At 33.7% G+C, this 24,971-nt stretch overlaps 1 protein-coding gene across 1 annotated transcript; it reads left to right on the top strand.

Annotated features, from left to right (window-relative positions):
- The first annotated feature begins 17,337 nt into the window (after positions 1-17,337).
- LOC105220832 (cuticle protein 7) lies at positions 17,338-23,239 on the top strand. Its single transcript, XM_011197359.3, has 3 exons — positions 17,338-17,497; positions 18,314-18,451; positions 22,307-23,239. Exons 1-3 carry the CDS (start codon positions 17,483-17,485, stop codon positions 22,697-22,699), a joined length of 546 nt encoding a protein of 181 aa, XP_011195661.1. The 5' UTR covers positions 17,338-17,482; the 3' UTR covers positions 22,700-23,239.
- Positions 23,240-24,971: the final 1,732 nt, after the last annotated feature.

Genomic DNA, 24,971 nt, shown 5'->3' with positions numbered 1-24,971 from the left:
AGCGAATTTAAATAAAATTTTTAGGTAAATAAAATTTTAAAGTGGATTCTGTTTCTAGGTGATATTAGAAACAAAAAAAAGGTAAAATGAAAAAAATCCACTTGACGCTTTTTTTTGGCAGCGAAAACAAGATTTTTTGCTTCATTTTCAAACTTTGATCTATAGCTTCTTTTGAAAAATAATATTATCACCCTAGCAATGCATTTTAAAACCAAAGTTTCCAGAATATTTTGGAAGTAGTAAATGTCAGCTGTCAAAAAGAGCTTGTTTGTGGTACTAAAATTATGTTTTTCTGAAAATTGTAAAATTTGCAATAGTTTTTTAATTTTTCGACTTTTAGGACCAACTTAATCAAGAAAAAGAATTATTAACAGAAATATTAAATTTTTTCTAGAACACATAAACTATCTGTATTATGAACAAAATCTCTTAATTATCAATATTTTTTATTGAAGTTTTTTTTACAATAAAATATAATGTAACGCAACTTAAAAGATAAAAATGCAAACAAAGTTACATTATTTCTCATAAGTATTCACATATTAATCACAAGTTCAAACTATTGTAATCGCAAACTGCGCGTAATAATTTTTTTGAGTACTCAGGATGACTCTTTAGGACTTTACACCTTTCCCAAGTTTTACTGCAATCAGCGTGAACAGACTCACACGATTGTTCGCTAAAGTATCCTAATCTCTTATTGGTTTTCGTACAAAATTCTGATACATGGTAAAATATCGCATGAATCTTTAGTGTAACTGGAATTCCATAGGATTCATAACTCTTTTTAAAAGCGTCGATAGTTCGATTGAAAAGCATCCGTCAACGACTTTTTTCAAAGCTCGAAACGTATCAACTTATTTTGCGCAACTCAAACTTTTCATGCCATCTAATACGTCTATCTTATTTAATAAAGTTTTACACGCATTACCTGCAAAAGTCGGGGATCCATATGTACACTGACGTTCAACATTGCATTTTTTGGCCCATTGTACACTGACCTCTTCGTTTTCCAACATCATTCGTTTGAATAAAGTATTAACACCACCTAATAATAAGTGTAATTCTGGAGGAGGGATGACATGTAGGACTTCATCGTTCGCCAAAAATAGAGGTGGGTTTACATAATTTTTAAAGAACTTAGAATTTTTAAAAACTTTCCCTTTCGAGCACCAGCTTCTGAAGTTGTTTAAACAATTTTCTGTTGTCCTAGCGGGTCCACAATTATTGAGATTAAGATGAGATATTTCACACCATGTACACGGATGTGAACTATATGTCCCATTAGACCAGTAACGATGTTGGCAAGCTAGAGATCAGTAGCTATTTGTTCAAGCATCGTCTATAAAAATTTTATTTTCGCTGCCAAAAAAAAGCGTCAAGTGGATTTTTTTCATTTATTTCTTTCTAATATCACCTAGAAACAGAATCCCCTTGAAAATTTTATTTACCTAAACATTTTATTTAAATTCGCTCCAGAGCACCGTGCATAGTGGATGATTCCCTTCCAAATCTCAACAAACACACTGCAAAATCTTCCTGGCCGTCGATCCCGGCTTGGCCACTGTTTGGGAAGATTCACCGACCTTCGACCACGACCGTTATCGCTTGATATTGTCGTATGTGATCTATTTTTCGTCGCCAGTCACCATCCGCTTCAAAAATGGGTCGAGTTCGTTCCGTTTCAGCAGTATATCGCAGGTGTTGATTCGGTCCTGAAAGTTTTTTCAAATCAAAACGAAGAAACAAAATTTATTTGGTTTAAAGAGCTTCAAACCGACCTAGAGGTAAACTCCGTGAACAATATCTTGAATATTATCGAATTCGGATTTATCTTCGACTATATATTGTAATACGCTATATCGCGACAATAATAAAAACAACGTATCGATGGTACAGAATGTTAACGCTTTCTTTCTCACCCACTCTTCTAAAGGAACTACAATTATTATAGGAGAACATATAGACCGATAATTTTATTTTTGTAATACCCCACACTATTTCATTAAGGTATTACAAATATATGCAGCTACACTCGTAGATGTATCAAACTCTACCCGAAGGGGGGACAATGGAAAGTAAGTATAGTTCGAGTGTGCGTATTAGTGTTGATACAATTGTATCTCACGTTGTGTAGTAGATAAATTTATTAGCTTATGATATTTTTAAATACAGTTTGTAAGATATTTCTCGAGAGTATAAAAGATTTCTCTCTCGACGAACCAAAATCAAGCTCTACAAGTCGCTTATCATTCCCGTCCTGCTTTACGGTGCAGAAGCTTGGACGATGTCAACATCAGATGAGACGACACTAGGAGTTTTCGAGAGGACCTCAGAACATTGGGAACGGCGAATACCGCAGACGATGGAACGATGAGCTGTACGAGTTATACGACGACATTGACATAGTTCAGCGAATAAAAAGACAGCGGCTACGCTGGCTAGGTCATGTTGTCCGAATGGACGAAAACACTCCAGCCCTGAAAGTGTTCGATGCAGTACCCGCCGGAGGAAGCCGAGGAAGGGGAAGGCCTCCACTCCGTTGGAGGGACCAGGTGGAGAGCGACCTGGTTACACTTGGGATCTCCAACTGGCGCCGAACTGCGAAGGAGAGAGACAGGTGGCGCACTATCGTCGATTCGGCTATAACCGGCTAAACGGTTGCAACGCCAATCACATACATACATACATACATAAAAGATTTAGCGCTTTCTTTTGTCATATCAATGGGTAATGTTATTTATATGAAATTCGGAGATGATGTTACCAGAACAGGAAATGAGGCAACTGGAACCGGAAATGATGTTAACGGAGCCGGATATGAGGTGACCGGATATGTGGTAACCGGATCCGGAAATGTTGTTATCGGAATAGGATATGCGGTAACCAGAAATTATGTTACCGGAACCAGATATTGGGTTTCCGGATGGCTGGATATAGGGCATCCGGTACCGGATATGTGGTAATGATACTACCGTAATCGAAATGAGTCAACTGGAACCATATATGGGATAACCGATGGAACCAGGTATACGATTTCGCTCATTTTCATTTCTCGTAACATCATGTCGGATTAACTTAACCATAAATAAAGTTACCAGAACCGGATACGATGTTATCGGAACCGGATATGATATCTTAATGAAACTTAATACACTACAAGGAGATTGCTATTGCATCCACATCCACATGTGTGAGATATCTCAGCAAAATTAAGTGACCGTATAATCTTGGATATATAGCTCTTGATAATATATAAGCTTCGTGTCCAGAATGAGTCAAATCGGTCCAGAAATTACGTCGGCCCCATATACTATATGAATATAGGGGTCAATTTGAATTTCTATCTTAATAAAAATAAATAAATAAACTGCTGGTGCATAAAATTTTTCGGTTACACTAAAACTAGCCCTGCCTTACTGGTTTAATATGACTTTTTATCTATATAAATGAATAATTCTTACATTTTCTGTGTTCTGCGATAGCTTCGGTCTTTTAGGAAGAAAAATGTGATTTTTAACTCGTTTGACAGTTTAATTCGAATTCTAGAGGACTATAAATGCGTAAGGGAAATTTTCTAGGCGTACATTGCACTACATAGTATCTTTCTTGCGAAATTGACAGAGTAACCCCCCTTAATTGAAGCTCAGAATTTGTCTCTAAAAATTTTAAATAAATAATATGAATTTCACTTTAAACAAAATTTTTTAATAAACTTTTATGACTATTTTTATAACTTTCTTTGCCAAATTCCATTTGCCATTATTAACAAATATGTATTCCACTTATTTCACATAAACTGCATAAATTGTGGAATTTATGTTTCAATATTGCTGACATAAATACTACAACAAGGAAATGAATAACAAAATCATAAATTATTCTCTTTACGAACTAAAAACAACGAAAATCAATTAGTTTTATACTTTGCAGCACAATTTCAAATTAAATTTGCAACCTAAATATTTTCCAAACACTAGTAAAGAATTTCAAAATTTCACACTGATTCTTTATAAGCAATATAATTTAATAATGGCATACATATTTCCATAGATTACGAAAATAAATATTTTTATTTAATTAACCGATATTTGCAAAGGCAAAAATATGTTTGTATGTATGTATTTAACGATAGTTGTGTGCAAGCTTGACTAAGCAGCGAATATGGAAATTTACAAAATCACCGTTGCAATGGACAAGTATGCATTGACTATCGCTTTGCATTTGCTTTTGTTGTTGCTTATGAGCTTGTATATACATACATATATGCATGTGTGTCTGTGCATAAACCACCCGCACAGCAGCGACTTGCAGGCCTATTAAGTCCACATACTTGTCTATGGCTGCATATCTAACCTTGTGCCGATCAGCAGCAATCCATTATGAGTCTATATGTAAGTATGTATGTGTGTGTGTGAGGCAATTTTCATTAGTGCGCCTATTGTGCTTTATTTTTAAGGAAATGGAAAGGCGGTTTTGACAGATTTGAGATAAAAGATTTCCACTCACAAAAACACACAAAATATCACAATTGATAAGTCGACAGCCGTGCTTGAAGCTAGCTTAAGCTTTTCGGTGTTAAATTGATTTTTTACATCATTTTGAACACTAATCCACCGCTGGCACAAGCCGGTTGTAATAACACATTTTTTATATGCATATTCATATGTACAGTTACAACGGCGATTAACTGTCGACCAGATGTTGTTCATACACAAGGTCATCAAATACAATTACATAACTATTTCAATTCTTTTTTTTTCAAAAAATTAGGAAACTGCATTAAATTGACAGAATTAAAGGCGAAAACCAAATTATCAATCGATATTGAAAATAAGTACAACAAAAATATTAAATTTTAATATTTATCCAAATTTTCGGTTTCGTCAAGAGAGCACTCAACAATTTTCAATGCAATTGTTGCCAGATTAAATTATTAATGTCTGTTTTATACTCAAAAAATACTATTATCATTATTGGTGTTGTTGTTACTATTTTCTATTTCAAAGTAATAAGAACAATGCGAATTTGAGCAATGCCCCGTCAATAGCCACGATTTAATAAACAACATTTGTTTTTGTTTTTTTTTTTTTTTTTTTTTTTTTGTAGTTGTTGTACCTACATAATAGCGACATTATCCATTGTGCTGGAAAATCAATTATTTTTGCGATTTCATTTAATGCTTTATTGAGCGGCGAACTCAATTTCGGCTAAATTGTTGTGCGAGTTTGGAAAATATGTGTGCGGCAAGTGGTGTGAGTGAAAGGTTAGAGCACAAGGACAAATTTGTGTTGTTGTGTTTTTATTGACAAGAATTTGGGTAGATATACACAACAATTTACCAAACAATTTGAAATACATTCAGAAACTTCTGGAAGTGCACGTAGGCCAGGTGAAATAAGAATAAGATTGTCAAGGAAATATTAAAATTCAGATTATATTCAATTGAGACCAAATTAACAGAATACGACATGGCTACTATTTCAATAGAGTCCTTTTGAACAGTTCTTCCTAATTCGGATGTAAAATATATAGTTTCAACTTAAGTCGAATATCCTCCAGCAAATAGGCTGGAATCAACTTTTATCCTCAAAATTTTTTATATCCTGGACCATCACCATATTATTCTTTAATAGATATGTTCCATATCTACTCAGAAAATTAACAGTTAATGATTCAAAGAAAGCTTGTTGTCGAATAGCTGAGTGCTTTGTAGAACGCGGACATAATCACTTCTAGCACTTCCCTTGAATCTGTGTTCAATATGTATTTATGTATGTAATTGGCGTTGCTACCGTTTAGCCGGTTATAGCCGAAGCGATGTTAGTGCGCCACTTCTCCCTCTCCTTCGCAGTTCAGTGCCAGTTGGAGATCCTAAGTGTAACCTGGTCGCTCTCCACCTGGTCCCTCCAACGGAGGGGAGGCCTTCCCCTTCCTCGGCTTCCATCGGCGGGTACTGCATCGAACACTTTCAGAGCTGGAGAGTTTTCGTACATTCGGACAACATGACCTAGCCAGCGTAGCCGCTGTCTTTTTATTCACTGAACTATGTCCATGTCGTCGTATAACTCGTACAGCTCATCGTTCCATCGTCTGCGGTATTCGCCGTTGCCAATGTTCTGAGGACCATAAATATTGCGCAAAACCTTTCACTCGAAAACCCCAAGAGTCGTCTCATCGGATGTTGTCATCGTCCACGCCTCAGCGCCATACATCAGGACGGGAATAATGAGCGACTTATAGAGTTTGATTTTGGTTCGTCGAGAGAGGACTTTACTTTTCAATTGCCTACTCAGTCCAAAGTAGCACCTGTTGGCAAGAGTGATTCTGCGCTGGATATCGAGGCTGATATTGTTCGTGTTGTTGATGCTGGTTCCCAGGTATACGAAACTATCTACTACTTCTAAGTTATAACTGTCAACAGTGACGTGTGAGCCAAGACGCGAGTGCGCCGACTGTTCAATATATCTATAATAAGAAATAAGTGACTGCGAAGAATTTGAGGTATTCGATAAAAGGTGTGGGTTTGGGAAATTCTCCCAGAACATAGATCAATCACAGACATGGCAAGATGGGACCTGACTTTCTGCTATACTTTATATGGAAGAAACTTAGGCATAATTGGGATGACAAGAGGAGAAAAAAGGAGAGGTAACTGAAAAATCTCCCGAATATTGAATATCCCGACAAAATTATAATAGTTTCCAAATAATTATGGGATCTAAAGCTGATAGAGACCTCTGCTTTCCTCTGCGATGGTGGGCAGCTTGTCGTTATTGCAGAGGCCACAGAGCTACCACCTCCCAATTCAGGGTGTCATGCACACCGTGACCATTGGACGATTTGCAGCCGGGAGGTTAATTCGGCGGTAATATAACAGAGCTTTCCCTGGTCTTAGAGAGTGGCAGTGGAAAGTCCCACACCAGCAAACCAGCCAGTACCCAAGTACCCGCGCCCGCTGCAAAGCGGAGAAGCATATCACGCAGAATGAGCTGGTCAAGAAACGTCACAATGCGCATCTACAGGGTCCTACAGTCAGAGCTTCCGATGCCATCAGGATGACGGTGCTTCAAAACAATTACCCGCGGAAGCTATGTAGAACGAAATGCTGATCAGGAGGTCATTATGGATGAAGTGCTCAAAAGTTGGAAACATCCTCTAACGTTTTCGGGCATCTTTTTCCGTTCAGGATTACTCGATAGACTAAAAACAAATTATAGTTACACCGTTTACATAGATCGTTTGGTACCCTCATTACTGAAATATATACGGCGGCGTAAAACAAACAAAAGAGGATTTTGAAGCTTCTCAATATCATTTATAAAAATAAATGTTGCTTCGATCCTCCTGTCCCGTTTTCAATCCGTTCAGAATCCGTTAAACTATAGCTTCTTCATGAGATTTTTCGAAGGAGCTTCTCGTTTTAAAATTTTTTGGTAAGTTAGGAAAAGGATAAGTGATGTGACAGTAACTGTCCATTCAGACTTCTACAAAAAACTAAAAATAAAAGATCATGTATAGCATACATGTCTCAGAGAAAATTGATTCTCAATGTTTTTATGGAGAATTTTCACTAAAAAATATTTTTTTTTTTAGAAAAAATTAGATTATCAAATAATATCATTGTAATATTCCCATAAAGCAATTAAAACTACAACAGTCAAATCTTTTGACAAATATACCACTTTTTATTGACCAACTGTCATTTCACAAAACTGAACAACAGCATTTTTTCTAACAAATTAAAGCATATAAACTACACCTGTCTCTTGGTAGATATGTAAATGGATATACGCAATTTTCAAAATTGCGATTTTATCGAACTCCAAAGTGCCACAGCAGGCGGCCACAAATATTGCCGCAGATTGACAAGTGCCAAAAACTACTCAAAACAAAAAACGAAACTGAAAACAACAAAAACAACTCAGACGCTAACGCCGATAATTGCTAACAATGCAGCGGCAACAACAAAAATAAAAACAGCGAATTTTTTTTTGCACACGCCGCATAATAATTAACATTTCGAGCAAATCTCACTGCGGCGCTTAACAAGCAGACACACACATACATACAAACAGATATGTATCTATGAGTATAATTGTACACTTTGCATGGATTTTGTTGCTCCAATTTGTTAATTTCGCCGTCCGTTAATTAATAGTAATAGATTTTAAGTAATTTTTAGTGACAGCAGCGGCAGCCGCAGCATTTTATAATGGCTTTCGTCTCGAACGTCCAACATCGAGTGGCAAATATGCAGAGATATATTCATGTATATGTATGTCTAGAAGATAGTCCAAAGCATATCAACAGCCATTCCAACACATTCCCCAACAACATCTGGGCATAGCGGCGCACTTAACAAGACTCCTTGCTTGAGTTTGTGGAAGAAAACTCTATTTGCCGTTGCTTCGCCAAATTCAAATATCGCCAGGCCGTTAGTTGGAATGTGTACAATCGCACGTCGTTGTTACAATTAAATTTGCCACTCACTAATTTCAGTCAATTTCGTTTATAAATGAGAGCAGCTGGCATTTTGACTGGGTTGCTTGGCATATATACAGACATATGCTTATCTATATGCACTATGGCAACCCCATCAATTGGTTGGTGGACCAGCCAGCTGTATTCAGGCTGTTATCATATACAATGGCGCACTTACTCCATATAACCAACTATCTAGTCATATATGTACAAATGCAAATAAGTCCCACATGACTTTAAATTATAATCACATTTGCATGCATATACATATAATTTGGGAGCACAATTTTGTGTTAAGCTGATCATGTAATGGATTATTAATTTTAATAGATATGCATGCGACGTGGTAGATAACATATGTATTTACATATATATTATATATACGAAGGGTAGCTAATGTAAAAGTTCGCTTGGAGTTGTAACAGATTCCCATGGAATGGTTCCTCAAATACGGAGGTATTGACAAACAATCTTTATATAGGAAGATGGCATGGGTATTATCCAGTATATGCAGTTTTAAACCAACGGAAGCATTTTTAATTATATTTACTCAAAGTTTCTGCTACAGTTCGAACAAGATTCTCAATTAATACTTAGTAAAGGCGTGGTAAAGGCTGGACTCATTTCCAAATATATTCACTTTAATACACTTCTTTCATTAAATTATTAATAAAATTCGTATAATTTTAAGCTTTATAAAATTCATAATAATAAGTTTTAACCTTCTTTATATAGGTGGCAACTCTATTGAAAAATATTTTTGAATACCATCAATAATACGGTTGTATTTTTTTAAATTTGAAATAGAATTTCAAATATTTGTATTACTTTACGACGCACATTTCGCAATAATTTGCGCAGTTTAACTATTTTCGATAGATGGCAACTCTGTTTGAAATACCTGTGGCTACTTTTGTGAACATAAATATATTTTAAAATATTACTTTATTTTCCCAACAGGTGATGCTTTTGTACATTCCCAAACATATTTGGATATGTCTTTGTTGTACATGTTAAAGTGTTGCTAAAATATGGCAACTCTATCCAATTTATAATTGAATAATTTTAGAAAAACATTTTACTTTCTTCGATAAGTGAAATCAAATTCCATAAAACTCTTCAACGAAAACCTGGACATAAAAGATGAATGATACCGGATCACAATTTTTATTAATCTCTAAAATCATTAGCCTCGCTATTCAATATCTAAACCCCGTATGAAAACCGTAAAACTTTTAATCACATTTTTGCCTAATAAAATAAAGAAAAACATTTGATATAAAATATTCAATTAATGTTCAATGACAGCTGAAATGTTGAATTGGTCGAAACGGAAATGCAACACAAATTAATTAAATTCAATAAAGTGAAAGGCGGGTTTACAGGTCACTTGGTCAACATATTTGAAGAAAATTAGAAATATTTTTAGAAATAATATATACTATTTTATTTATACTATTTTATTTCGTATACCTGGGAACCAGTATCAACAACACCAACAATGTCAGCCTCGAAATCCAGCGCAGAATATCTCTTGCCAACAGGTGCTACTTTGGACTGAATAGGCAATTGAACAGTAAAGTCCTCTCGGTCCAAAATCAAACTCATTCCCATCCTGCTTTATGGCGCAGAAGCTTGGACGATGTCAACATCAGATGAGACGATACTAGGAGTTTTCGAGGGGAAAATTTTAAGCAAGATTTACGGACCACAGAACATTGGCAACGGCGAATACCGCAGACGATGGAACGATGAGCTGTACGAGTTATACGACGACATTGATATAGTTCAGCGAATAAAAAGACAGCGGCTACGCCGGCTAGGTCATGTTGTCCGAATGGACGAAAACTCTCCAGTTCTGAAAGTGTTCGATGCAGTACCCGCCGGAGGAAGCCGAGGAAGGGGAAGGCCTTCACTCCGTTGGAGGGACCAGGTGGAGAGCGACCTGGTTACACTTGGAATCTCCAACTGCCGCCGAACTGCGAAAGAAAGAGAGGAGTGGCGCGCTCTCATCGATTCGGCTATAACCGGCTAAACGGTTGAACGCCAATCACACACATACATTTTATTAATATTAATAAAAAACAAGGAAAGGTTAAGTTTGGGTGGAACCGAACATTTTATACTCTCGCAATTATTTGATGTAATTTTATTAAGATAACACACAATTTAACCCGTATATTCGGCATAAAGTCCAATAGAATAACGAAAATCATCATCAATAGTATATGGGGACTGAGGTAATTCCTGAACCGATTTCACTCATTTTTACCATTAAGGTAGTAAGGTATTCAAGATTTTACTCTCACTTAAATTTGCTAAGATATCACATATTAATCGATATATGCGGCATAAACCCCACCGTATTTTTGAAAACCCTATAATTAGGTATATGGAAGCTAGGGGAAGTTATGACCCGATTTTAACCATTTTTGGTACAGAGACACACTTTTAAAAGAAAAAGATTTCCTCTAAATTCCATAAAAACATTTGCGAGTTTGAACGATATTTTCGATGAAAATGCAATGAGTTCTTCATGTTCGAAATCCGGGGCCTTGAAAAGTTATAGTCCGATTTCGACAATTTTTTTCACAAGTGAAGCCACAGATAATATACAGTATTTGTGTAAAGTTTTATTCTGCTATCTTCATCAGTTCTTTATGTATACATTATAAAGTGAAGGAATCAGATGGAATTCAAAATTGAGATACATGGGAAGTAGGCGTGATTGTGAAGACATTTCCCCATATTCCGGCCGTGTCGTCAAGAAAATATTACATACCGAATTTCATTCCAATCGATCGAGTAGTTTCTGAGATATGGTTTTTGACCCATAAGTGGGTGACGCCATGCCCATTTTCCATGTTTTTTTTTAATCTCAATGTAGCTCTCAGCTGCCATTTTTTCTGTAAAATTTAGTGTTCCTGGTGTTTTCCTAACGCACTTTTAGTAATTTTCACCATAACTTTAGTATTGGAGGTGGGCGAGGTTATTAACCGATTTCACTAATTTTTGGTAGTGTGAAATGAGGTACGTAAGGGGAGTGTCTGCAGAAAGTTTGGTTTTTTTCCAAATATACCCTTTCCTAGTGCGATCCTTTATATCAAATTTACTTTTATAGCTTTATTTATGGCTTAATTAATCACACATTATATGGTTTGGGGTTTCGCTATTTTGTGGGTGTGGCTGTGGTCTGAAAGAATTCAGAATTCAGAAGGTGTAAAGAATTCAGTAAAGCTCTATAAATATAAATTAAATTAATCAATTCGGTTATTTACCACTCATAATTAATTTACTTTTACTATCACATTTACCTTATAAATCTTTCTATGTAAGTATAATTTCGTTCTTACCGATTTCAGACCAGACAGTAGTACATATCTATGTTTAGACTAATAATTATTTATTTTCAGTTGCTAAATGTTTTTACTCACTCAAAATTTCAATTACTCTCAATTTGTTCCAAAGCATTACTCGTTCTTGCCAAGTCATAACCGATGGGAAAATACCAACACATATAAATTAAAGCTGTCCACTCAGCGCAAATGATAATTGCTTTTGTGACAATTACTCAGCAATTATAACAAAAAATTGCTACACTTTGCTAAAAGCTTAACAATTAATTTACACGCCGACGGCCGGCCAGCTGGCCTGTTGCCCGGATTTAACAGTATCCGGTATAGAGGTTATACTATGTATACCCAATTGGGGATTAGCATATGCTCTTTCAAGCTGTTTATTCAACTAATCATGTCCACGCTTTGCAACGATAATTTTGTTAAGAATCATGCCAGAGGACAGTGGGAGTTGGTTGTTTAAAAGTGGGATAAATTAATTTAAAAATAATATTTATTATTTAGAAGCAAAAAAAATCTTTTAATTTTTATAATTCTTTTGGAAAATATTTCTTCAAGCGCAAATGCTCACTATCATTCTTCCATTACATTTTATTATATTTCACAGTTTTCACCAACTCCACCGTGCGTGTTTGTGTGTATGTAACTGATTTGCGTCACAACTTGGCTGCGTCGCCGCAATCGCATCGTGCTCTGATTCATGTTGAACTCTTTGCCATGCACACACACACACACACACACACTCTATATGTATTATTCTTCGTGTGTGAGTCCATAGAAATCCACTTGCCGCAATGCATTGCAGCCACTTGATTACCGGCATTGTTTCCCCAGTATAGGCTGGTATTTAGACGTATTGCGGTTGATTTCGCTTTTAATAATTTTTCACTCTCATTCACTTACTTATACGCGTACGTTACATTACGTTACGTTATACATATGCATTGCCGCAACAAATTTGAACGGTTCACTCAATCGTGATAACCTTGAAAGATATGCAATTCTACTCGAATACTCGTCCACTACCCCAGTTATTCACTTACTGCGCATGTGTTGTTGTAATTGTGGTAACAACAAAAAATGTGTGTAAAGCGTACGAAACGAAGCGTAAGTGAAATAATATTAGCAAGAATGCGGGAAATTCGTAAGAATGCGCATTGCCTAAGTTCATTCAACGTTAAACAGCGTTATTTATTACACTTTGGTATCTATAATTAATTGTAATTCAAGTAACTATGAGTATGTATTTATTTAGTAATTTGTTTGTAATGATGATTGATTATTTTTAGTGTAATTTATGGTGTTTATCATAAATATTATTGATATTACACGGTTGTTTAAGGTTTACTTGAGTTTCTCCTGCCAATCATTGTGCTTGTTTTGATGTTAACTGACAAATGAAGAATTTTACTAGTAATAACAAGTTATAAATAACATCAGAATGGTCGGTCGATTTTTATAATAAACTTTAGTATGTCGGAAATACGCTTGAGCTTAACATTGCCTCTAACTCTAGAAGGACTACTTCGCTATTTTCGAATATAGTTAAGGCAGGTTAGGTTATGTTAGGTATTAGACAGCTCATTAAATCAGGAGATCACTTTTTTGTGACTTTTCAAAAAAGTTCTGAAAATTAACTGGTGTTTATGCATTTTACTCTAGTTTTAGAAAGTACCGTTAGATTTTTAGGAAACCCGGGTTTGCAAATAAGAAGTTTGGACAATTTAGAGGCCATCAGTGTAAATTTTGACTTTAAAATTGTGAGATGAATTTTATGATTTTTGGCCTATGGGCGGATCCGCTATGCATCATCTAGAATTGCAAAAATCGACGAAACATTTCATCAAGGTGATTGAAATCACGCCGTTTCACCTGATTGGCTGAACAGAGAGCTAAATTATTATGTCTTCAGGGCATCTACGTACGAAAATTATTTCCCATATTTGATCGTCACTTACTTCGTGAAACACCTGATGTAATATTTATCTGTCAAGTGATCATATGTGAGATAGCCAATTTTAAAGTAACTTCTCATTATAGGATTATGTTCATTTTCCAATATGTTGTATTTTGTTATCTGTTGGGCTATTTTTAGTTGGGATATGTCACTTCAGTATTGTATTTGTCTAAACTAGTTACTACTGACTAACTAGTTACATTATCAAAATTGGCGAAATAAGGCCTGTAATACTGTAATTGTGTAACATTGGACTAGTGAGATAAACTTAATAAATGCTGCCAGAAAATGTCTGAAATTTTCTTGGCAAAAAATTTATTTTCCTAGATTATTTAGATTTTAAAATAGCAATCTTAAAACTGAGCTGTTTTTGTAGGAAATGCAAATATGAACTAGAACTTTCTAACTATCTCATACATTTTTGCTTCGAAAACACTCCGTTGGCACCTCATTTCCAATGACGTGTCCAAAAAAAAAAAGAATTTGAATTAGAATTTTTAACATAATCGTGTGCACCGACTTAAGGGGGGGGGGGGGGGGGCCGGGTTAAGGTTTGACAACTTTTTTTTTAATTTTTTTTATGTTTTTTCTGAACCATCAACATCTCAAGAATATTGTGTTAAAGTTTTAGGTCATTCGGAGAAACACTAACACGAAGTTAAAGCAGGTTGAATAACGGTACCTCCAGCTACCTGCGCTGAGTGTACAAAACTTTGAATCGATTTTCTCAAATATGTCATTTTTATAGTCGGTGACCAGCCTACAGAAAAAACTACTGCATCGATTGTTTTTTATATTTTGAACAAATATTCTACATATATATAGTTCTCGAATGACGTCGAGTTTTTCCAAAAAATTTTAATTACTAACAATTTTGCAATAACAAATAGGTCGATTTTTTCGTCTAAAATCGTCATTTTGGCTTGAAAATGGTACCAAAAATTGAAAAATTAAACTAATAAACTAAAGAAAGCATTTTGATTTTTAGGCTTCGGATGATCCAGTGATGCTGTAGGCTGGTCACCGCACAAAAACTTTTTTTCGAGGTGCCTGCAGAGATCGACGATAAATCCGTTATTCCTCGCTAATTTTCGATCATTTTTTTTTTAAGTATCCTTCAAATGTTGTACTTTCATATAATAATAAGTAAAATAAGCCTACATCAATAATTTTTTCTAAAAAAATTCATGAAAAAAGGTCTTTTTTCGACGAAACAAACCCTCTCTAATAAATTGTATATGGTAAAAATCTTTAAACATTGCTTTGAAGGGTTCATAGAGAGGGTATAATGTCAAAGAGTAGAAGATTCAGTGCAAGTATTCTTTACGCAACTTTGGAAAATGACGAATAGTACGCACAACTAGTATAAATCCTATATTCAAATAAGGGGATAATAACAAAATGTTATAACAGTTAAATGGTGTATCCACATACTGCTTTTTCAAACAGATTACGGCTTTGTTACTTTTTCTCATTTTGACAAGAGAAATTTTTGCTTAGCGAGCAAAAAAAAATTTGGTGAATCGAAGACGTATATTGAATGAGTATATGTGCTTTACACAAATTTATATGGACTTTCTTGGAAACATTTCAATTCTGCTGTTAACTGTCCACTATATATTCGTTATGTTTCAATTTAATCAACTAATTTAACTGCTTATATTAACACAATTCTGATATAAATATGCTCTCAATAAGGTTTTTATATTTTTTGTCAGTATGAGGAACGTTTCATTTCGAGTTCTAGAGTGGTCTCATAGAATATCCTCAGCACAAGATTCATCTGTGGTTCCTTTGAAAAAAAAACTTCACACAAAGAGTCTCTTTGCGCACAACATGTTGTGAACACTATTTTATTGAAACACCTTCACCCGAAGTCATGTTCATATGTTCCAAATATTTTCCTCAACTAAAAGTAAATGCCAAGCTCACAAATTGGAATCGAAAAAAGAATCCACTAAATAATAATTAATCAAGCGAGTCTTATTATATTATTTTAGGTGTGCACTCCGACCGCCCTGTGATCAATACCTCAATAAAGTAGTATATAAATTCAACTTAAAACGCAATTAACCCCGAATATGGCCAAAAACACTGGCCAAAATGCTACACACACCTCACGCTTCGCGGTATTCTTGAGAAGCGAAAGTGTTTGCGGCAGCCACACCAATCGTTAATTTTAATGCCATGTTAAATTGGCTTTGATAACCATGGTCATAAAACACCAAGTCGGCTATGGCTTTACGTTAAATAAATATTTCAATAAAATGTAGTTGAAGTACATTGTATATACGGACATACATACAAAGATATATATATATATATATATTTATATATATGTATTTGTAAGCTATATACTTTGTTCTTGGATTTTTTGCGATTTTTTTAACTTTTTTAGAATGTTAGTATTAAGAATTAGAACGCCTGGTAAAATGTGAGTATGTATGTATGTGTGTATATAAGCAACGTATTAGTCTGAAGAAAGTCAAAGGTGGCGCGAGAACTTGCCAATTTTCAGCACAAAAATGGACAGCAAACTTAAAAAAAATTAGAACAACAACAACAACACTACTATAAAAGCAAAAAATGCAAAAAAAATATTTTAATTCATTTATTACTTGCAGAAAGCAGCGCCAGCTTCAACCGCACAAAGTAAGAGAGGAATTATGCTTTTCAAAATCAGTTTAAGCAACAACAACAACAAGTCAAATACATTTGAATATGCAAGAAGTCTCTTACACGCAGAATAGGCAACAGACACCAATACAATAACAACAATACAGGCTTTTAACTGTATATTAGCAGATGTCTATATATGTATATGTATGTATGTATATATAAATTAGTGTGGGTATGTATGTATGTAGTAACTATGCATATGCGCTCCGGTGCCTTACCACCGTTTTAATGCCGATTGTTACGTTAAAACCACAAACAAACCATAGCAACAACAACAACAACACCACACAAGCAAACAACAAACACCAGCCACTAAGCATTGAGGTTTACTCTTAATTTCGTTAGCGTCAAACGCCTTCAACAATAAATCGCCCAGCGCAATCTGAGCAAACGTAGCAAATTCAACAACGCGCAGGCGTCCCGCGTCGCCCAACAACAAGCAGACAGTCGCCCGGCGACGACGAGCGTGCAGCACCAACAACCAACTAGCCAACTAACTAGCGAGCCGACTAATCAAGCAATACTAATAATAAATACAACAACAATAGTGAAATAGTAAAATAAAGCGGTAATAACAACAAAAACAATGACGGTACTAATAACAGAAAAGTACCAACAACAACAACAAATAATAACAACCACATCAAACATAAACAATCCGCAATTGTTGCACTGTTACAACAACGTTTCGGTTTCATACACGAATACACGTTGGCGCATTGAAGTTGTGGCTGACGGCGACGTCTACGTTGACGCTAACGCTTTACCAACGTCAAGCGCTAAGCGAAGTTCAAAAAGCAATACAGTTCGCTCATTCAGCTAATTCGCCATTCGCTAGCAAACGGGTGGAGTCAAATATATAAAAGCAGCTTCCTTCTTGGTTCTAGTTATCAGTTGACTACAGCATTTCAAGTCGCATAGACCGCAGCAAAGTGGGAAGTCAAGAGCTACAAAACAAATTTTTTCAAATTCAACGAAAACAAACTAAAAACTTAAACAAATAAAAATGGCCTTTTTCAAAGTGAGTGCCGCTAAAAAAATTATTAAAAAATAAAAAATCTTTTTTCAAGTGTTTAAAAATGTGCAAAATAAATGCAGCAGGATGTCTAGATTAAAATAAGGATTTAAAAAAAGTTAATATTGAAAAGAAATATCCTGGTTACTGAATTCAAAAATTTTAAATAAAAAAAATATTTTTTTTAAATAAAAAATAAAATAAAGAAAATAAAAATATTTTCTTTAAAAAAATATTTATTAATTCATTAATGAAAAAATATTTTTTTTAAATTGGAAAAAAAATAAAATACTTTTTAAAATTAAAACATTTTTTAAAAAATTGAAAAAAAAAATATTTTTATGTTTTAATAAAAAAAAATATTTGAAGAAATTATTTTTTGAAACTTAATAATTAACGAAAAATATTTAAAGATTAAAAACATATTCTTTAAAAAAAAAAAAAACAAAAAATATTAAATGTTTAAAAAAAAGTTTTAAAAATATATAAATAAATTTTTTTTTTTATTAAAAAAAAATATTTTTTAAAAAAGCTGGAAAAACAATATTTTTAAATTTAAATAAAAAAATATTATAAAAAACATATTTTTTAATACTATATTTTTTAAAAAACTAAAAGAAAAAAATATTTTGAAGAAACTGAAAAAAAAATATTTTCCAATTTAAATTTAAAAAAAAATTATAAAAAAGAAATAATAATTTTTTTAAATCTTATATATTTTAAACATTTGTTGCTTTTTTATTTAAGACTTCTTTCACACTTTTGTATTTTTTTATATTTTTTCTTTTAATTAATTATATTTTTCGTTTTTTTTCTCTACAGTCTTTGGTATGCTTGGCTGTATTGAGCGTCGCCTCTGCTGGCATTTTGCATCATGGTGGACACGGTGCCGGTCTTTATGCCGCTGGCCCACTTTTGGCTGCGCATGGCCCAGCGCATGATGAAGGACTTGACTACTACGTAAGTTTGAAATATAAAGATTTAATTTACAATTTTTTTTGTATTTTTTTTTTGAATTCTACAATTAGAATCTTGAGTGTAAAAAACGCTAAAAATGGTTTTAGTACAATTATTTGAGTAACAAGCATCGCTAGTCTTTCTCAATTTTTCATTTTCATTTCATTCAGCTATTTTTTGTTAAAAAAAAATAATTTTTGGTTTTCAAAACTCATTTTTTCAAAAATTTTTCAACTCATGATTCAAATGCTTGTCAAAAACAATTTTTCCGATGCTTTTTTATTTATTTGATTGAATTTTCTATATAAATATTTAAAATATATTTAAAATTATTTAAAATATTTAAAATATTTTTAAATTTTTTTTAAAGTATTTAAAATATTTTTAAAAATTTAAAATTTTTTTATTTTTAAATATTTAAAAAAATTTTAATAATATTTTTAAAAAAATTCTTTTAAATATTAAAATTTTTTTTTAATAATTTTTTACTATATTTCCTACTCATTAAAATAAATATTTCGTAAATCCAAGCCAAGTAATACGCAAAAGTTACAAACACTACAAAAGACCTAAGCAACGAACTTGCCACCTCGGAGTAATAAAAATTAGTACGAAATTATTTTTTTTTTTTTTTTCATTTTAAAGCAAGACAAAATCGGGTCAACAAAGCTTGTAGCGTGAAAATTAATGAGCGAGCTGGCATAATGTCGCCAAATTTTCGTTGCGACACATTTAAAAATACAAATACATACAAACATACATATGTTTATGTCACTCTAACGCTAAAAACCAAAATTTTATAACTGTGCTTTGCAAGCACACTCAAAATACAAGAAATCAAGAATACACACAAACAATTAACAAAAAAATAATTACAAGTCTTACGAACTTAACGGCATATCTGCATTTCCGTCGCTTGCTCCCGACGCAAATTGCCCAATAATTATTTGACGTTGTTGTTGTTGGCAACACTGCCACACCGATTTGCATTTTCATAATTTCGCCTTCAATTCGCTGATTAAATCGGATCACATAAAAACGCAGTTGCAGCAAACCCAACAAACAAACGGCAATAAAAGAGCAGCACAACAACAACAATTACAACAAATTAGAGCAAACACTGCATGCACGTAACCGCTTGCAAATCAAAGCGAAAAAACATTATTTTCAGATTTTCAGTTTTATTGTTGTTGTTGTTGCTATTGTGCGATGTGCCATTTCGACTAGGCACTTCGCTCACTGCTCTAGATTATATGTTGCAGATATGCGCACCGGCGCCGGCAATGCGCTGACACGCTGACACGCAAATTACGGTAGCACAACAGGCACTACAGCAATAAAAACAACAATCACAACAACTACAGCATCAGCTCGAACAGTAAAATGACAATCAAAATGTGTACGAGTTGAGTTGGAGCGGGCGAAAAAGTGTTGCACACACACACTCGCACACACTGGCGTTTGGCAATGCTTTGTCGGTGGCCTGGTATTGCACAAACAACACTAACAATAACAACAAAACCAATCGGTAGCTTTGACAGTGGCACGCTATTTGTGTTTATTGTTATTGCACTGTCTTGATTCGTTGAGTAAGAGTGGCGCTTATGACTACTCCAATTACTAACACACACACACATATGCTTATGTATATATGTATGTATGTAATGTGACTCATTTTAATTTGAGTTGTGCAAATTGAAATTTTGGTGAATATAATTTTCGCACTTCACCTCTTATTTGCATCTGCTTGAGCCGGTGTGTAAAGTGGTGCGCTTTTAAGTCTTAACAACAACAAGTGATTGTGTTGTGACAGCTCTTCTGGTGAGTGTTTAAATATGATAGTTGAGCTGTGATAGTTTTGCGGTACATTTAATTTGTTGTTTTAATAAATATTATATATAAGGAGCTGTGTGAGTGTGAAAATATGAGAAAAAAATCAAATGATATTAAAAGTTTCGGTTTTTGACATTTTAAAATTTTTTTAACACAAAAAAATAATTTCATTTTTTTTAATTCTTTAATTTTTTGTTACAATTTATAATTAAAAAATTAAATTAAATATGCTTCCCTTAGTTAAAAAAAATTAATAAAATAAAATAATTTAAAAAAAAAATTGTAAATTTTTGTAAAATATACATTTTTTCCTTAAAATTTAAAAAACATACGATTTTTTTCAAAAATATTTACAAATCTTAATCTTAGTTAAAAAAAATTAAAAAATAAAATAATTTAAAAAAAATTTAATTTTTGTAAACTACAGACTTTTTTCTTAAAATTTAAAAATTATACGATTTTCTTATATTCTAATTAAAAAAAATTTTATTTATTTTTATTTTCTAATTAAAAAAAAAAATAAATAAAAACTAAAATGAAAATAAATAAAAAAAAATATATATAAAAATTCAAATAAAAATAAATAAAACTTTTTTTTTGAAACATACCAATTTTTTCCTTAAAATTTAAAAATCATATGATTTTCTCAATAAAAATATTAAAAATAAAATTATAATTTTTAAAAATATTTTTATTTTATTTTAAAATTTTTGAAACATACCAACTTTTTCCTTAAAATCCTTCCTTAAAAAAAATTTCCTTAAAATAAATTAAAAATCATATGATTTTTTTAATAAAACAAAATTTGTATATATTTTAAAAAATATTTTTTTTTTTTAATTTGAAATTTTTCAAATACACAATATAATTCTTAAAAGTTAAAACTCTTATAATTGTCTCAATTAAATCAAAAGAAACAATATTTACTGAATTAAAAAAAAAAATATTATTTTTATTAATTTTAAAGCTTTATAAAATAAAATAATAAAAAATCATAAGATTTTATCAATTAAAAAAATTTAAAAAAAGTAGAAAATTATAAAAAATATTTCTTTTTATATTTGAAATTTTTTCAAATAATCAAATTTTTTACTTAAAATTAAAAATCATATGATTTTTTTAATAATAAAAAATTTTACTATTATTAATTCTAAAGCTTATAAACATACTCATTTCCTCAAAAATTAAAAAAAATCACATAATTTTTTTAATAAAAAAATTATTATTTTTTATTAATTTCAAAGTTTTTGAAACATACACATTTTTTTCTTATAAAATAAAAAATCATTTTTCTCAGTTAAAAAAAAATTAATTAAAAAAATGTTAATTTTAAAACATATTTTTTTTAATTCTACAATTTTTGAAACATACAAATTTGTTCCTTAAATTTTTTTTATTTTTATTTTTATTTTTATTTTATATTTTTTTTTAATTTTTTTTTACATTTTTTTCACTCACTCCACTTCACTTCTCACACTCAAAATCAAACAAAAAATTATCAAACTCACACACAAATTGGTCATTGCAACATTTTATCTATGTAGCGCAACTTATTGTTGCCAGTGTTGCAATGCAAATTGTTCTCAGCAACACCCCGATTTGACTGCATTAAATTACGTATACGCCCCGCAGCAGTGAATTTCCCAGGCAAAGGTGCTATTACACACTCACACCAATAAAATTAGCATTTGAGCGCTGAGAACACGAACGCTGCATTCACACGCTGCCGCTGACCTTCGCAAGTACGAAATGGTTACGCGGGTGTTGGCGCTAACGCACAAGTGGCAACTCATTGTTGTGCTGTGGTTAAAGGTGTCAGCGGTGTTGAGTCATAACCAGCGATAAGCAATTTTTCTCACGTTGAACTACGCTAGTACGGCGCAATTAGTTGAGAGCGAGATTAAACAATTTTTTTAAATTTTTTTTAATATTTTTTTATTTTTTTATACATAAACATAAATTTGTACTCTAAATTATAATTACAAATAATTTATCACATTTATCTCTTCTCTCTCTCTTCCGCAGGCCTACCCCAAATACCACTACAACTACGGTGTTGCCGACTCTCACACCGGTGATGTTAAGTCACAGCACGAAGTACGTGATGGCGATGTCGTGAAGGGCTCATACTCGCTCGTCGAACCCGACGGTTCGGTGCGCACTGTCGAATACACCGCCGATGACCATAACGGTTTCAACGCAGTCGTCTCGAAGAGTGCCCCAACCATCCATCATGCCGCTCCAGTTGCCGTTGCGCATGCCGCTCCCGTACTCGCACACGCTCCCGCACCAATTGCCGTTACGCACCATGTTGCCGCCGCTCCCGCCCTGCCATTGGCTTCGGTAGCGCATCACGCTGCTCCCTCCGCTTACGGTTATGCCACACACGATGCGCACGCTCATGTCTCTCATTACTAAGCTAAATAATGCTTAAAACACATCTGTCTCTATGCTAATAACAAATGGACCTGATCCCACTATAAAACCAACAAAAAATCAGCGAAGCGTTAGAATTTATTTATTAACGATTAACTAATCTATATATATACACATATACATATGTAAAATGCGAATCCCATGCTACGATGACGACCTAAACATGAATAATTGAAATGAGTTGGAGTGAAAGAGCGCTGGAGAGCGTGGGAGAATGATTTGCGCATGTGTGTGTTGCTGAGGAGAATAGACATTGAAAGAGAAGCAGAGGCGGAACGGGAGCGCAAGGAGACAGAATGTATTTAGAAGTGCAGTGTCTTACAGAGTGTTTGTACAGTAGTTCACTCCAACGATCACTTTCATCTCAAACACATTTCAATTAATTCTCTCACACCTTGAGTCACAGCTCTACTCTTAAAGGCATACGATTATGATAAAACACTGCCATTTTTAAGCTCCTCTCTTCATTTTGTAAATATTACTTAGATCTCTTCGCCCTCCCTCACCCACTTAACAACCCACTCTCAATCGGCAAGCCATCTTCATTCCCCTCATCTACAACCGCTCTCACTCTCTCTCTTTCTCTCTCTCTCTCGTATACACGAAACAGTCGGCAGATATTAAACTTTTTTCAAATGAAAAATACTCATTTCCCAATCAGTTACTATACTCAATCACTCACTCACTCAATTGCTCACTCACTCATAGTCTTACAGTCTCACTCAATACTCAAATGCATATTTTGTATTTTTAATGTAAAAGAAAAGAACGCAAATGAAAGTGAAAAAATGTCCAAGCGGTATAGAAGCAGTAAAGAGTCGACAACTAGAAAAGCAATGAAAAGTCCGTTAAAAAAATATCGAATTAACATACATACATACATACGAAATACGCCTGTAAACTGTAACTATGTAAACATGTTCTCTGTGGAACAAATGTAAAAAATTGTATTATAATAAATTTTTTTATACTTGCGTTAAATATTAAGTGATTACATGCGAAAAATGCTATAAATAAAAAATGTAGTGAATTAAAAAATAAGTTTTTTATTATTTATTTATACTTTGCAGTTAGAAACGTTGCTAATGAAGATTTGAAAATCCAGGAAAGCCAAAAAATTATGATGACTGTGGTAAACTTTTCTTTCCACTATAAAATATTAACACTTATCATATTGATTCGCTTTATCATAAAGCTGAGACTTCTCCGTCTAAAACCAGCAAAAACATCGACCAAAATTAAATGAAATATCAAAAGTTGTGCCACAGCGCCACCTATCTCAATACTATTCTAAGCATAAATCGAGAATAATATTTGGCAATAAATCTTTTTACTGCCCTTCAATACATAATATATTCCTTATGTTTTAAAATCACAAGATTCACCTTCGCATTCAAATAAATCGACACCACTTACGCAGTTATAGCCGAGTCCAAAACAGCGCACCACGTATCCCTCCTTCTGGCAGCTTGGCGCCAATTGGTTATACCAAGCGAAGCCAGGTCCCTCTCCACCTGGTCCTTCCATCGGAGTGGAGGTCTCCCTCTTCCTCGGCTTCCACCAGCGGGTACTGCATCGAATACTTTCAGAGCTGGAGCACTTTCATCCATTCGAACAACATGACCTAGCCAGCGTAGCCGCTGTTTTTTTATTCGCTGGACTATGTCTATGTCGTCGAATAACACATACAGCTCATCGTTCCATCGTCTGCGGTATTCGCCGTTGCCAATGTTTAAGGGACCATAAATCTTCCGCAAAACCTTTCTCTCGAAAACTCCTAGTGCCGTCTCATCAGATGTTGACATCGTCCACGCTTCTGCACCGTAAAGTAGGACGGGAATGATGAGGGACTTGTAGAGTTTGGTTTTTGTTCGTCGAGAGAGGACTTTACTTTTCAATTGCCTACTTAGTCCATAGTAGCACCTGTTGGCAAGAGTGATTCTGCGTTGGATTTCCAGGCTGACATTGTTATTGCTGTTAATGCTGGTTCCCAGGTAGACGAAATTATCTACAACTTCAAAGTTATGACTGTCAACAGTGACGTGGGAGCCAAGACGCGAGTGCGCTGACTGTTTGTTTGATGACAGGAGATATTTCGTCTTGTCCTCATTCACCACCAGACCCATACGCTTCGCTTCCTTATCCAGTCGCCAGTAGCTGTACACTCTTGTAGAAGATTGTTCCTTCTCTATTTAGCTATGCAGCTCTTATAATTTTCTCCACCATCAGGTTAAAGAAGTCGCACGATAGTGAG

Source organism: Zeugodacus cucurbitae, chromosome 4 (genome assembly GCF_028554725.1).
Source record: "Zeugodacus cucurbitae isolate PBARC_wt_2022May chromosome 4, idZeuCucr1.2, whole genome shotgun sequence".
Lineage (NCBI taxonomy): Eukaryota > Metazoa > Arthropoda > Insecta > Diptera > Tephritidae > Zeugodacus > Zeugodacus cucurbitae.
Note: the sequence above shows the minus strand (reverse complement) of the source record. Positions and strands in the feature narration are given on the sequence as shown.

Bases quoted from the DNA above. Each gene is read 5' to 3' on its own strand.
- LOC105220832 (XM_011197359.3), top strand. The intron at 18,452-22,306 runs GTAAGTTTGAAA...TCTCTTCCGCAG, and splicing joins ATGAAGGACTTGACTACTAC to GCCTACCCCAAATACCACTA.